This window comes from Erinaceus europaeus, chromosome 4, assembly GCF_950295315.1.
Source record: "Erinaceus europaeus chromosome 4, mEriEur2.1, whole genome shotgun sequence".
NCBI classification, from domain to species: domain Eukaryota; kingdom Metazoa; phylum Chordata; class Mammalia; order Eulipotyphla; family Erinaceidae; genus Erinaceus; species Erinaceus europaeus.
The window spans coordinates 142,115,215-142,128,682 of NC_080165.1; the positions used below are offsets into that span (position 1 = coordinate 142,115,215).

General features: G+C 43.3%; 1 protein-coding gene across 3 annotated transcripts in view; it reads right to left on the reverse strand.

Moving 5' to 3' along the window:
• Positions 1–13,468, reverse strand: part of ARMC2 (armadillo repeat containing 2) — a 149,540-nt gene that overhangs the window by 62,771 nt on the left and 73,301 nt on the right. For all 3 annotated transcript variants that reach the window (XM_060190653.1, XM_060190652.1, XM_060190654.1), the window contains one exon: positions 418–563. In XM_060190653.1, the coding sequence (XP_060046636.1) occupies positions 418–563 (146 nt within the window). The remainder of the gene's footprint in view (positions 1–417; positions 564–13,468) is intronic.

The window sequence follows — 13,468 nt, forward strand, 5'->3', positions numbered from 1 at the left end:
CAAAGGGGTCTGTTTTGTTGTTCCTGATATAGATCACCCGTAGAGAAAGAAAGAGACAGGCTGGGAGTATGGATCAATCTGTCAATGCCCAGGTTCAGTGGGGAAGCAATTACAGAAGCCAGATCTTCCCCCTTCTACATCCCACAACGACCTTGGGTCCATACTCCCAGAGGGTTAAAGAATAGGAAAGCTATCAGGGTAGGGGATGGGATATGGAGTTCTGGTGGTGGGAATTGTGTGGAGTTGTACCCCTCTTATCCTATGGCTTAATGTCAATGTTTCCTTTCTATAAATAAAAAATTTAAAAAAAGCAAAAATAAGACTCCTTGCCAGCCACATACACAGCTAATAAAGTTAACTTGAAATTGAAGCATTAATGCTTTTGACATGCAAAGGCTGTTTTCTTAGTGAACTTACCTGAATATTCTGGCAATGTTGGTGCAGACATCCTTGTCATCCAGGAACTGTTCCATCACCGTGCAGAGCAGGGGAAGGGCGCCAATGCTCAGGATTGTGCCTCTTGCTAGTGGTGAGTCAACCAAATTCCTTAGTGTAGCAGTTATCTGAAATAAAGGCAGATGTTAGATATTGGATTAAACTGAGAAAACACAGCAATATTAATAAGTGCAGCACACTTTATCTCTTAATTGTCACTGGCAGCTGAAGTGAACGTGAAGTATGAACGTACAGGAGAATGAAATGAATGAAAGCAAGAAACACCTGCTTTTTTATTTTCTTTTTCTCTCTTTTTGGTTTAAAAGGAAAGAGTGGACTATTCCTTTCAATAAGTAATTAATATGCAAAACCCCAGAGCTAAATTAGCCATCATCTGGGTTTAACCACAGTCATAGCACCTTTAAAAAAAAAGATTTAATATTTCTCCACACCTATAGACATCTAATTTTTAATAAGGAGTCTCAAACTATTGAATGGAGGAAGAAAAGTCTCTTCAACATATGGTGCTGGGAAAAAGATGGCTTGAAAAGATGCAAAAGAATGAAACTGAACCACTACATTTCACCACATACAAAAGTAAGCTGCAAATGGATCAAGGACTTAAAACGTGAGACCAGAAGCCATCAAATATTTAGAAAAAGATTTCAGCAGAACTCTTTTCCATCTAAGCTTTAGTGGCATTTTTAATGACACAAGCTGAATTGCAAGGAAAATAAAAAATAAATCAGTGGAACTTCATCAAACTGAAAAGCTACTCAAGAGCAGAACTTGAGAATCAGAAAGTGGAAACACAAAACAGAACTTGGGTTGGGTTGGTGTTGGTGTTTGGTGCAATAGTGCCAAAGAAATGACTCTGGGGGTCGTAGGGGAGGGGGCTTTCAAGTTCTGGTGCATGATGGACGAGGTGGGCCTCAACTGGGGCAGAGTGTTTGGCATGGTGAGATGAGAAATTTTACCTACACATCAACGACCGTAACTACTGCCTGGCCCCTCGCCTCTCTTTTGTGTTGGGTACCATTAATTCCCTTCCATTCCTACTCCTGTTTCAGAGTGGTCGTTATACATCAAACTGAAAAAATGTGGAGATGTATTTGTCCACTGGGAAGCATTGCACAGTTTTTTTTAAAAAATATTTATTTATTTTCTCTTTTGTTGCCCTTGTTTGTTTTTATTGTTGTAGTTATTATTGGTGGTGTTGTTGTCGTCATTGTTGGATAGGACAGAGAGAAATGGAGGGAGGAGGGGAAGACAGAGAGGGAGAGAGAAAGATAGACACCTGTAGACCTGCTTCACCGCTTGTGAAGCGACTCCCCTGCCGGTGGGGGTGCATTGCACAGTTTTAAAACATCACTTCAGCCATAGTTATCAAACTTAACTAAATTATTAAGAGAACATGTATCTTTGATTTAGTTCCCCTGCAATAATAGCAGCAAGATTTTGTTGAAATATACGTGACTGGGCTGGACAAAATATCTCACTTAGATAGTGTATTGCTTTGCCAGGTGTGTGACTCAGCTTTAAGCCTGGGCACCAATGCAGTAAAGGAAGCATTGGTGCTGTGGTCTCTTGTACTCTCTCTCTGCCTGCTCTGTCTCTATTACCAAAAATAAAATAAGCGGAGGGCAGAGGGGTTCTCACCTAGGCTGACTCTCCTCAAAAAAAAAAAGCTACAAATCCTGGCAATTCTAAGTGGAAGCAAGATTTCCTGGCCAGTAGTGGAGAAACTACAAAGGAGGGGACAAAGAGAAATCACAGTGGAAAAATATAATCCATCCATGAATTGGCAAGAGGGTGCTGAAAAGGACAAAGGAGAGCTGAATGCTGCCAGGTGGCAGCAGATGCTACAATGACGCCATCCTGATGGGCAGACGACCTCACCAATATGCCCCAAAGTCTCACCTCTCCAGAGAGGTACCCTACCCCCCAATCCCCGAGAAAGGGAGAAACAGGCTGGGGGTTATGGATCCACCTCTCAACGTCCATGTCCAGTGGAGAAGCAGTTCAGAAGCCAGACCTTCCACCTTCAGCACCCCGTAAAGAATTTTGGTCCATACTTACAAAGGGATAAAAACAATAGGGAAACTTCCAATGGAGGGGATGGGACACAGAACTCTGGTGGTGGGAACTGAATGGAATTGTACCCTTGTTATCTTACAATCTTGTTGATCATTATTAAATCACTAATAATTTTTTAAAGCCTACAAGTAAAATAAAACAAAACAACTCTCTCTCTCTCTCTCTCTCTCTCTCTGCCTCGGGAGCAGAATAAAAACAATACTTCAAATAAATGTGTAAAAGTCTTCTGTAGCTGATTCAATTACATAGGAATTCAGTAACTTCTTCCTTGAAAGCTTCAGGGAAATAAACTGTGTGAACATTCCATGCATCCACAACACAGCCTCCTAATGTTAGGAACGGGTCTTATGTGACAGTTACTAAATCATCCTGAACACTGCAAGCCATCATGGCCATAAAAATGGAAAATGCTTATTATGGGACCCTGGCTATACCTGTTCTTCAGCAGCAGCCCCGGTGCCTGAGCGACTGGTTTGCATCAGTCCAAGGAGTGACTCAAGCTTTCCCACTTAGAGATCCCAGAACACATGCCCACGTGAATCCTGACCTGAACCCCCGAGCCTGCGGGGGGTGGGCTGAACACTCCGTGTACACATGGCACACAGGCCCTTCCTCCCCTCTCATCCCCAAGGCCTCGCAGATCAGACACCTCAGTCGACAGGCATATTCTCCGTCCCCACAACTAACTCCTACCAAGGGCTGTGGAGCAGCACAAAGCACCCTAGTTTTCCTTATGAGTTTCTGTTTTCCTTGTCTTAACCTCAGTCTTATCTCCCTCAGAACACCCTTTTCCTCTTCTTATTAGAAGGAGTTAAGACCTCTCCTTCACCCCGGAGACATAACTTTTCTAGCTGGCCCAGATCAAGTGTGAAAGCACTCTGAGACCTGCCTCGCTGTTTTTAACCCTCCCCCTTCCCATTTATGGCAGAGACCACCTGGTACGGAGTACGCAAAGTGAAGTGGGGTGTGACGCCTGCAACAGTTTCCAGTGTGCTAGATGTGGTGCTGGTAGAACGACATGTGAGGGCCTATATTGCACACGAGAAACACACAGCAATGCTTTGAGAGATACCCAGGTCATGACCCCAGCTGCTCATGTTCCATACCCAAAAGACACCCCAGAATCCTGCTTTGTGCTTCCTGTCACCCTAAACCCTACAGGTTTTTTTTTTTTGTTGTTGTTGTTGTTGTTCTTTGATCCCGGGATAAAATTCAGTTTCCTGACTGTGCAAAACAAGGCCTTACCTGCATGTGACTCTTAGAAGTTCTTCCTGGGAGCTGGGCGGCAGCGCAGTGGGTTAAGTGCAGGTGGCGCAAAACACCAAGGACCGGCCTACGGATCCCGGTTCCAGCTCCCGGCTCCCCACCTGCAGGGGAGTCGCTTCACAGGCGGTGAAGCAGGTCTGCAGGTGTCTATCTTTCTCTCCCCCTCTCTGTCTTCCCCTCCTCTCTCCATTTCTCTCTGTCCTATCCAACAACGACAACATCAATAACAACAACAACAATAACTACAACAATAAAACAACAAGGGCAACAGAAGGGAATAAATAAAAAAATATTTTAAAAAATTTAAAAACAGGTTCTTCCCACCCTTAACGTCACACCATATACCCCCTAACAACCAATGTTAGGTTACTTAATATCATCCTTTACTGTCTGCGCATCTCGCTTTATCAGAAGCTTCAGTGAAGGCAGGCGCCTTGCCTTGTGCATCTCGCTTTATCAGAAGCTTCAGTGAAGGCAGCGCCTTGCCTTGTGCATCTCGCTTTATCAGAAGCTTCAGTGAAGGCAGCGCCTTGCCTTTCCCTCATCACTGTCTCCCCCACCCCCGGCACACACGCAGTGCCTGGCAGACAGTGAGTCTTCAAGCACTGGTGGGTGGAATGAATGAACGATGAACCAATATATACAATGGAAAGACTGGTTATAAAATAGAAAGGTCGGGGGATCAGAGAGCCACGAATTAACTAGATAATCATCTCGGGGTAGATGAACGTTCAGATAATATTAAAGGAGTAAAGGAATCAAAGATGAATTTGAACAGCAAACCTTCTGGAGAGAAGTTGGGCCCCTATGTATTTCCTAGTTCAGCTCATGACAGCAACTGCAGCTTAGCTTAGCTTCCCAAGCCCCCTCACCCTTTCTTCCTCTTCTTCTTCCTCCCTCTTCTGCCACTCTCTCCTCTTCCTCCTTCCTCTTCTACTTTTGGTAGAGCCATGGCCTTGTGCATGTGTGGCTTCATTACCCTGGTCCACTTTTTCATTTAGATAGAGACACAGAAAGAGACAATCAGACAGGGGCAGGCAGGGAGAGAGAGAGAGAGAGAGAGAGAGAGAGAACTGGGGCCACAGCACCTCCCATGTGGTGGAAGGGCTTGGACCTGGGCCATGGCAAGGCACATGTCCTGCCAGGGGAGCTACCTCTTTGGTCCCTCCCTTCCCCACTGTACATCTATTCCTACCTCTTCTCTCCACCGTGAGGAGAGCTGACTAAATTTAAGCACACTTCATCTTTTCCCCCCCAAACACCAGAACCCCTTTGTCGGGCCCTATTCCATCCCACCGCAACCCACTCCCTCTCTAAAGAACAGTTACCCCTCCAGGGTAATCTCCCTCACACCCTTCCTGCCTCTCCCTATTTTCTGACTCTGCACCTCACACACTTCCACCCTTGTGTAATAGTAAGCATTTTGATTCCCCCTATCTGGATAGTCTTTCTCCATCTCACTCCTCTCTGCTCTTCCCAACCTGCTCATTTTTTTGGACGGTTCTCCCCCATGAGGACTTTCAGGTGTAGATCGAACCACTTCCGGGTGAACACACCATCCTGTCCCTGACTCTTTAACCCCAAGGCAGAAGAATCATGATAGTTTCTTTCATGCATGTCTTCTAATGTGGAGAGTGCACAAACCCTTATTTATTCCTCTCCCTATTCAGACAGCAATGCATATGCCCATAAAAATCTGGCTGAAAAAAAAAAAGCTGTCTGGATGAAGTACAGAAGGAGGAAAGAAGGTAGAGGGGCTGAGGAGGAGAAAGTAGGAGGCAGAGGAGAAGAAAGGACAAGGGAGACAGAAAAAGAGGCTTTTCTCCTTTAAGCAGCTTCTGGCAAGCAAGGGCAAGAGGTTAGCCAAGGCCCTGGTAACCCCAGTTTAAACCTCTGGGGGAGGAGGCTGAGCAATGAAAGCCCCCCATTTTGAGAGACTGGCTGCTAGCCACCACCCATCTCACTGCTGAGTGGGTGGGGGTGGAGGGAATGCTGAGCACAGACAAGTGGCTTTTTTCTGGGAAAATTGAAAAAAAAAAAAAAAAAAGATCAGGAAGAGAGGAGTCCAACTTAATACCGTGGTAACAGTAAAGGGAAATTCCAATCGACCCATATAACCATCAGCCTTGTTCCAACTCTGGGGTTCATTGGATATAAGAGAAACAACAACAAAACAATAATCAAAGAACTCTTAGTCCAACAGAGATATGGTATACTTATCAAGACTACTGAGTCCCATGTTCTGTTTTGTTTCCTGGGCGCCCAGGAAAGCCCACTCGCTGGGCCTGCCCCTCCCCCTCCCTCCCCAAGAAGGAGTAAGCACACTCCAAGACTTAGGCTTGAAGAAGGCTCACTGTGCTTTCATAATGCTCTGTTCTAATTCCTCGTGATCTGGCTCCACTTAATCCTGTGTTTTTCTACTTTGTTGTCATCTTTTAAAGCATCTCAAATTTCTTATGGAGAGAAAAAAGCAGTAAAAGATGCATACATAGACACCTGTTTGGCTTCTAAAAACTTACTGCAACAACTCTCAACCTCTTAAGTGTCAGCTCACCAAGAAACATCACAATGCAAAGCGTGCTTCTGGGGCCGGAGTGGCACACCCAGTTGAGTGTGTACATATTGCCTTGTGCAAAGATCCAAGCTCAAAGCCCTGCTTCTCACCTGCAGTGTGTGTGTGTGTGTGTGTGTGTGTGTGTGTGTGTGTGTGTGTTGGGGGGTGGGGGCTGAGAGGGTGAGAAGAAGCTTCAGGAGCAGTGAAGCAGTGTTGCAAGAGTCTCTCTTTACCGCACTCTCCCTTCTCAATTTCTGTCTGTCATATCAAAGGAAAAATGGCAGCAGTGGTCCCAAGCCTCAGCAATAATCCCAGTAGCAATGAAGAAAAGAAAAGAAAAAAAAAAAAGCATGCTTCTAAAGTTTGTTTTCTCACCTCCTAATGTGCAACTCCATGGGAAGAGAGGGAAACTGAGGCACTAGTGGGAAGAAGGAACAAAGAGTATGAAATTAATACTCCCCGAAGGGATTAATCCAAATGTCTGTGTCCTTGTTTACAGGAGCAGTTGGATAATGACTGCGACCAAGAGGAGGTCTAAATTCTTGGTACATACGTAGGAAGGAAGACATATTCTGGTATGTTTCTGCTTACTAATCTGTTGTTCAGAAAATGTCGGAACTATTCTTCAAGTTCAAGGACTCTCTTTCTCTCAGGCAGCTTCCTCTGAGTTTTCCCAAATTTCCCCAAATTCCGAAGAGGTACTTGACCCAGAATTATAGGCAAAAGCCTAGTGAGTTTACCAAAGCCATCGCTTTTCTTTTTAAAAAGATACATTTTAGTTTATTTATTAATTATGGAATAGAGACAGAGAGAAACTGAGAGGGGAGGAGGAGGTAGAGAGAAAAAGAGACAGAGAGACACCTGCAGCCCTGCTTCACCACTTGTGAAGCTTTTCCCTGCAGGTGGCCATGAGGGGCTTGAGCCTGGAGCCTTGAGCACTGTAATGTGAGTGCTGAAGCAGGTGCGCCACCACCTGGCCCCCACAAAGCCATCTATTTTCTATTGATTTGACTGGACTTTAAAGTTTTCATTGTGCAGTGAACATTAGGAGACCATTTTAAAGGGGAAAATAATACTAAGATATGATTAGATAATTTACAAAGGTTCAAACAGCATTTTAGTACTGCAAAACTAGAATTCAAAAGATTTCAAATCAAAAAAATTTTATTTTCTTTATTTATTGGACAGAAACAGCCAGAAATCCAGAGGGAAGGGGGTGATAGAGAGGGAGAGAGACAGAGAGACATCTGTAGCCCTGCTTCACCACTCACAAAACTTTTCCCCTGCAGGTGGGGATGGGTTTCAAACCTGGGTCCTTGCACATTGTAACGTGCACTCAACTAGGTGCACCACCACCCGGCCCTTCAAAAGGTTTCAAATTTTAATGCAAATCAATGATAGGTTCTTAACTGTCAGTGTCAAATGATGTTTTCAACTACTGATTAATTGATGCATCTTAGCTAACATAAGAAACCTTCAGTAACCCCCAATATCTGAGTCCCTTCTGATTAAGATTCCTGGATTTAAGAATGGCTATATAGACTCAGAAGCTATGGTCTCAGCCCCAGAATTCCTTTTCCATAGATTTAAAAAGATTTTGTTTTAATGAGATAAACACAGAGAGGGCGATGCAAAAAGAGAAACAGACAGACTAGAGCACTACTCCCAACTCTGGTTTATGGTAGTGCTGGGGATTGAACCTGGGACCTCAGAGCCTCAGGCATAAAAGTCTTTTGCATAACAATTATGCTGTCTCCCCAGAGCTGCCCCCCCACCTCCCCACACACATTTTTTTATAGCTGGTGAAAGAGGCTTCTTGAGCAGTATAGCAGCAGAAGAAAAAAAAGTTTGAGGCCAAAAAATAGCTCACTTGGCTAGTATGCTGTTTTGCAATGTGCTCAACCCAGGTTCAAGCCTAGCCCCCATATATTAGAGGAAGTTTTCATATCTCTCTCTCTCTTTCTCTCTCTCTCCCTCCCTCCCTCTCTCTTACCCTGCTCCTTCTCTCCTGCTGTCACTTTGTTTCTGACTGCCTGCCTCTATATAGAAAAGAAATCCTGGAGTGGTGTAACCCCACTGATGACAAAATGGGGTGGGGGATGTAGACTGAAAACTAACATACCTTCTCAAGTAGAATTAGCATCAAGATTGTGTTACATTCATTTTATATAGTGTACGATATTATGCAAAGGATTAGAAAAACTATTGACACTTTATGAGCTTATAAGGCTAGATCAGAAACTTCTTCTCACTTGCTCCCTAAGCCAACCCCATAAGGCAGAAAAGTCCCCATTCCTTCCACTGGAAACTGTAGTAGTCCTCCCAAGGTCACAGTCATGGGTCACTATTATTTCTATAACCATCTGTCTCTATTTATATATATTTGCCGATTTCTTCCATGGTCCTGCCTTCTCTTCCCCTCCAAGTCAAATCTATACCCACTGCCACTTCTTCTTCTTTTTTATTAAACATTTGTCTTTTCTTTTCTTTTTTTTTTCTTTTATTTTTTAATCAGAACACTGTTCAGTTCTGGATTACGGTGGTGCAAGGGATTGAACCTGGGATGTTGGAGTCTCAGGCATGAGAGTCTGTTTGCATAACCATTATGCTATCTACTCTTTGCTCTCACTGCCACTTCTGAATGTCCTTTTTTCCACTTTTCTGTTTGGTTTCTGATGGAATTAGAGTTCCAAGCCCTCTGGTCATCTTCCCCTAAGATTTCTCCCTCTCTGGAAGTATGGACCAAAATACTACTAGGAAGTATGGACCAAAATACTTTATGGGATGCAGAAGGTGGGAGTTCTGGCTTCTGTAATTGCTTCTCCAATGGGCATGGGTGTTGGCAGGTCAATCCATACCCCTAGCCTGCTTCTATCTTTTCCTAGTGGATAGGGCTCTGGAGAGGTGAGGTCCTGGGGCACACTGGTGAGGTTGTCTGCCCAGGGAAGTCAGGATAGAATCATAGAATATTGGATAAAAGGCAGGAAGATATAAATCAGGTCAAATTGTTTAATAAACTGAAACCCAAAAGTAGGAATGGAGCAGATGAGATTAGGGATCTTGGGATGGAAAGAATTCAGGAAATCTATTTTAAGTATGTTTCAAGGGAGACAGAGAGAGGAAGAGAAAAAGGAAGAGAAGTGAGCAAGAGAACCAAAGCATCACTCGCGCACACACACACACACACACACAATGGGGGTCAAACTCAGAACGTTGTGCTTGCAGTCTGGTACTGTGTCCATTGTGCTATCTCCTGGGTCACACAAGAGTTCCATTAGAAAGTTCACTGGCTAACAGGTAGACGGGCTTCCTGGGTTCTTATTCCTGGTTTTCCCCACTCTGCTTGGAAAAAAAAAGGCATCCATTTTATTTCCCAATCATCTGGAATATCCATAACCCAAATCCCTGGAGCTTTATGTCAACTTTAACTGCCAACTGCAAAATGCTTCACTTCCCACTGATGTGAAAGAATAAACACAGCCGCCAGAGACCACAAACAGTGTCAAATGATTTAAGACCAAAGCCACATTATTTTCCAACCTCAGCAAAATCATCTCCCTCTGTGAATAAAACCACCATCATTTTGTTGAATCTGTGCCCCATCAAGACCACATCTATATCCAAACCGGAGTCGATGCGGTGACCCGGTAAGTTTCATATTGTCTTATGTCTGAGTAGCTGACTTCTGGCTGAGACAAAAGAAACCCAGCCATAGTCCACAAAACCGTGACAATGGAAAATTCCTAAGCATTTTATGGAAGTCATCTGCATATGAAAGTCACGCTCACGTGACGTAGGCTATTTAGTACATTCCTATGGTGGGTGTCCAGTTCAGCAGAAAGTGGTTCTGTCCTCCAACCTCCAGTGTCCTGCTTCAAGACTCTTACTTAATGTCTACCTACATTAAAAAGTTTTATTAGTGATTTAATAATGATTAACAAGATTGTAGGATAACAAGAGTACAATTCTGCACCGTTCCCACCACCAGAGTTCCGTATCCTCTCCTCTCTATTGGAAGCTTCCATATTCTTTGGGAGTATGGACCAAAGATCTTTATGGGGTACAGAAGGTGGAAGGTCTGGCTTCTGTAATTGCTTCTCTGCTGGACATGGGCGTTCTGCCTACTTTTTTTTTTTTATTCTCTCTTGATTGCCTCTATATCAGTTCCCTTGATAAATGAGTAGGTAGCAGATTATATTGATCAATGTAGTAGCTAAGAATTGAATTTGCCTTGGTCTATAGACTCTATAGAATGGCAGTGAAGTCAAATAAGGAAAGTACATCTGAAAAGAATGCTACACTTCGAACTATTATGGAACAGCAATGACCTTCCCATTTACATGCTCGAGAGTGACATTTTTTCATTGCCTAATAACGACGAGAAGATGAGACCGAGCAGATTTGACAGTGACTGAAAAACAGATGGCCCTCCTTAGACAGAGCAGGCACAGAAAGACTGACTTTCCCATTTTGTTCCTTCCTTGTGAGGAGATTTCTTTCAGCTCAATCCTCTGACTTCCTGATTGGTGGGCAGAGGGTGCTCTCTGCCTCTCTAGGGATCAACTCAATCTTCCAGCCACTGTAATGACCTTTCCCCCTTCTCTTTAGAGCCTCAGTCGTTCTCCTGCTTCCAAGTTCGAAACTCACATGCGTGGGATTTCTGAGTCTTCCCAAATTGCCCAATTTGAGGTCCCTAGAGAAATGAACATGAACTGCAGATACAGAGCTCCATCTCAAGGAAGGAGTGGAATAGGGCTAAGGCTCTGACTGCCTGCTCTCTCATGCCAGTTGGGTGAGAGGTTAGTTCTATTACCAGGTACAGCTTGATAGGAAAGAAACTTCACAAGTAAAAAGCAGCTGCAACATTGAAACTATAAAATACAGAGAAGAATACATTGTTGGAACCTTTCAGGACCTTAATATTAAAGACTTGTTTGGAGACTTCACCCCATGGGCAAGGAAAACAAAACCAAAAATGAATAAACGAAAAAAAATTTATTTATTTATTTACTTTTGTTGCCCTTGTTGTTTTATTGTTGTAGTTATTGTTGTTGTTACTGATGTCGTTGTTGTTGGATAGGACAGAGAGAAATGGAGAGAGGAGGGAAGACAGAGAGGCGGAGAGAAAGATAGACACCTGCAGACCTGCTTCACCGCCTGTGAAGCAAACCCCCTGCAGGTGGGGATCCAGGGACTCGAACCGGGATTCTTGCGCCAATCCTTGTGCCGTGTGTGCTTAACCCGATGCACTACTGCCCGACTCCCATAAATGAGAAATTTGACTATATCAAATTTAAAAGCTTCTACACATCAAAAGAAAATTCCATAAGGATAAAGAGGAAACCCAGCAAATAGGAAAAGATTTTGAACACTACACTTCAGACAAGCAGTTAAGGTCAAACACCTAAAAATAACTCCCACAGCTCAACAAAAAGAAAAACAACAACAACAACCCAATTAAAAAGTGGGCAGCAGATATGAATAGACAGTTCTCTAAAGAAGAGATACACAAGGCCCACACACATAGGCAGAAATGCTCCAATTCACTCACTGTTAGAGCAATGCAAATTAAAACCACACTGAGATTCCACTTCACATCTGTAAGAATGGGCTCCACCAATAAAGCAAGAGAAGATCAGTGTTGGAGAGGATGTGGAGAAAAAGAGGAACTCTACCACACAGTTGGTGGTAAACTGGTACAACCACTATGGAAAACACTATGGAGAATCCTTTAACAAATACAGATGGACATGCCACATGACCCAGCAATTCCACTACTATGCATATACCCATAAGATGTAATAACACAGATTCGAAGGGACATATGCACCCTCATGTTCATAGCGGCTTTATTCACGACAGCAAAAACCTAGAAACAACCAAAATGCCTTTCGGCAGATGACTGGATAAAAAAGTTATGGGACATATTCTCAACAGAGTACTATGCAGCAATAAAAAGGGATGACATAGTATCCTTTGTGGTAAAGTGGATGGAGTTGGAGAAGATGATGCTCAGTGAAGCAAGTAAGGAGGTAAAGGCCAGCTACAGAGTGGTTCCGCTCAGATGCGGGATGTAGACAATTGGCTATACAAATGTGAAAAAAAAAAGTCAGCCTATTTCTAAGATTATGGGAGAACTATAATGGTTATCTATGGAGGTGGGGATGGGGACACAGACCTTTGGAGATGGGAGTGGTGAAAAAAATAAAAGACAGAAAAAAAAAAACAGCTGTAACAAACACATCATTTAAAACCTAGCAGCCTAGTAATCAACACCAATGATTGTGATCAGAGAATAAGTTTCATTTTATCTCAAAACAATGTGCTAATAAGGAAAATTACCCAGACAGGGCACTCCAGCTAATGGCAATGGACCCTTGTCAGTTTCCTGGATTTCATAATATGCTTCTAGTTATATAACGTGACACCATTGGGAGACCGGGAGCAGCTGGGTGATGGCTACAAGGACCTCTCTGCATGGCTTTTGCAGCAGCTTGGGAATCTATACTTAGTTCAAAATAAAAGTTAAAAAGAAGAGTCCGGCACACACAAAAGAAGCACAGGCTGTATATATTCCATTTATACTGAGTTCTGCATCAGGCCATGCTTTTCTGTCATGAAAAGGATCAGAAAAAATGATTCCCTTTAGGAGGTAGGAAGATGGGGATTAGCTGGGAAGAGGTGGGAGGATATTTCTGATGGAACAGAGATCATCTGTCTTGGTCTGGGTGAGGTCTCGTAGCTTTATGGATTTGTCGAACTCATTAAAGGAAAGGTCCGAGCATTTCACTGTATTATAGACTATAGGTCTCAACTGGAATAATAAGAAAATAAACAACCCTTTTGAGCCAAGCAAAACTTTTCAAAGTCCATTTTAACATTTTTAACTCATTTTTAAACCATTCAAGTCCCTCCCCCTTTAAACATTTATTTATTTATGAGAGAGACAGACAGAAAACCAGGGCACTTTCCTGGTACCTATAGTGCCAGGGATCAAATTCAGGACCTTACATATGTAAGTTCTGTACTTGATCAGTGAGTCCTCGCCCCTCTTGCCTATTGAAAAAATAAACTTAATGGTAGATTGTCAAGTCTCCAATAAAATTCCCTGTAATA